Source organism: Myotis brandtii, unplaced genomic scaffold, assembly GCF_000412655.1.
Source record: "Myotis brandtii unplaced genomic scaffold, ASM41265v1 scaffold2089, whole genome shotgun sequence".
In the NCBI taxonomy this organism is placed as follows: domain Eukaryota; kingdom Metazoa; phylum Chordata; class Mammalia; order Chiroptera; family Vespertilionidae; genus Myotis; species Myotis brandtii.
The window spans coordinates 184,290-185,880 of NW_005357800.1; the positions used below are offsets into that span (position 1 = coordinate 184,290).

At 65.3% G+C, this 1,591-nt stretch overlaps 1 protein-coding gene across 1 annotated transcript in view; it reads right to left on the reverse strand.

The window, feature by feature from the left end:
* Positions 1–1,591, reverse strand: part of ZP1 (zona pellucida glycoprotein 1 (sperm receptor)) — a 9,873-nt gene that overhangs the window by 651 nt on the left and 7,631 nt on the right. Inside the window, exons 10-11 of the mRNA XM_014539193.1 lie at positions 1,393–1,537; positions 37–129 (exon numbers count right to left, since the gene is read on the reverse strand). Of these exons, the coding sequence (XP_014394679.1) occupies positions 37–129; positions 1,393–1,537 (238 nt within the window). The remainder of the gene's footprint in view (positions 1–36; positions 130–1,392; positions 1,538–1,591) is intronic.

The window sequence follows — 1,591 nt, forward strand, 5'->3', positions numbered from 1 at the left end:
TAAGAAAACAGACACCCCCTCCCCCATCACCCCCACCCCAGACGCACGTGCAGTCCTGGAGCCGCAGGGAGCGGAGCAGGGCTCCAGCCCCGACGGGGAGCAGGCGGAGGCGCTGCAGAAGAAGTAGACCTGGCGGAGGAGAAAAAGGCCGAGGCAGGCGCTGGCTCCGGCCCTGGAAGAAGCACCGAGGCAGGGACCCCGGACCCAGGCGGGCGGGGGAGCATCTGAGCCCGCAGGCCAGGACGGCACTGTGGCCGCTGCCAGGGGGGTCACAATGTGTGGGTGCTGCCCCCCCCCCCCCCCCCCATGCGTCTCCTCTCCTTCCCCACTGCCCAGGTCCTTAGGGCAGGGACCACTGCCCAGCCCTCGGCCTGTCCCCCCGCACTCCTCCGGCCGCAGAGCCCCTGGGAGGCCGTCTTGCTCCCAGAGCGAGTGACTGACAGAGGAGGTGTCTAGAAGGTGGGGTTTGACCTGGCCTGGCCCCAGTGCCCACGGGCAGGGGGAAGACAGGCTGGCGCGCTTCCTGAGCACAAAGCCTAGGGCGACCCCGGAAGGAGCAGAGGCAGGAGGGGCTGACCCGAGCCTGCACCCGGAGGCCGGCCAGGGACAGGAAAGGCTCACAGCTGCGAAGAGGACTTGGCCACCCTCAGGGGCCACCCGTGAAGCCTCTACCTGGGAGGTGATGTGTGTGCAGCTGTTTAAGATGTAGAGGCGCCCGGCCAGCGTGGCTCAGGGCCTGAGCATCGACCTAGGAACCAGGAGGTCTCCGTTCGATTCCCGGTCGGGGCACATGCCCAGATTGCAGGCTCCATCCCCAGTGTGGGGCCTGCAGGAGGCAGCCGGTCCATGATTCTCTCTCATCACTGGTGTTTCTCTCTCCCCTTCTCCCTTCCTCTCTGACATTAATAGAAATGTTTTTAAAAATAAATAAAATATATAGAGAATCTGTGTATGTTAACATGAAAGATAGATATTGCTCAGTGGGACAAAAGCTGTACGACGGGTGTGGCCTCTATGCCTGTGTATGTCGTGCAGGAACCCCAAGGACACCCGTGTTCGCCGCGTCTGCCTTCGGGAGACGCTGCTGGGCAGACAGACTCCCAGCGGAGCAGGCCGGACACGCTGCAGCGTCAGGCGAGGCTGCTCTCAGCCCGTGACGGGGCTCAGCCTCAGGGTGGCGTTCCCCCCCTCCAACCCCCCCATGTTCACCAGCCACCTCGGCTGCCCTGAGACCAGCACTGGGGCCTCCAGGACACCTGGTGAAGCGAGCCGTCTGGGAACCTGTGTCTGCCCCAGCTGGCCGGGTGCTGAGGGATGTGGTGACAGCAGGCACGGGGAGCAGGCACAGGACACGGGGCACAGGGAGCCCAGAACAGGGCACGGGCTTCTCACCGGTCCCCTGAGGGCCCTGCTGGAGCCGGAGTCCAGGAACGCGAAGGTGGCCACGGTGAAGCGCTGGTAATGCGCCGGGAAAGGCAGCTCAGCCCTGTCCAAGGCCACCAGGCGGGTCCTGTAGCTGTCGCCCTCGAAAGGGCACCTGGGAGGAGAGAAGGCGAGGCGGCCACCCACTGAGGCGGGGAGGTGGCGGGGA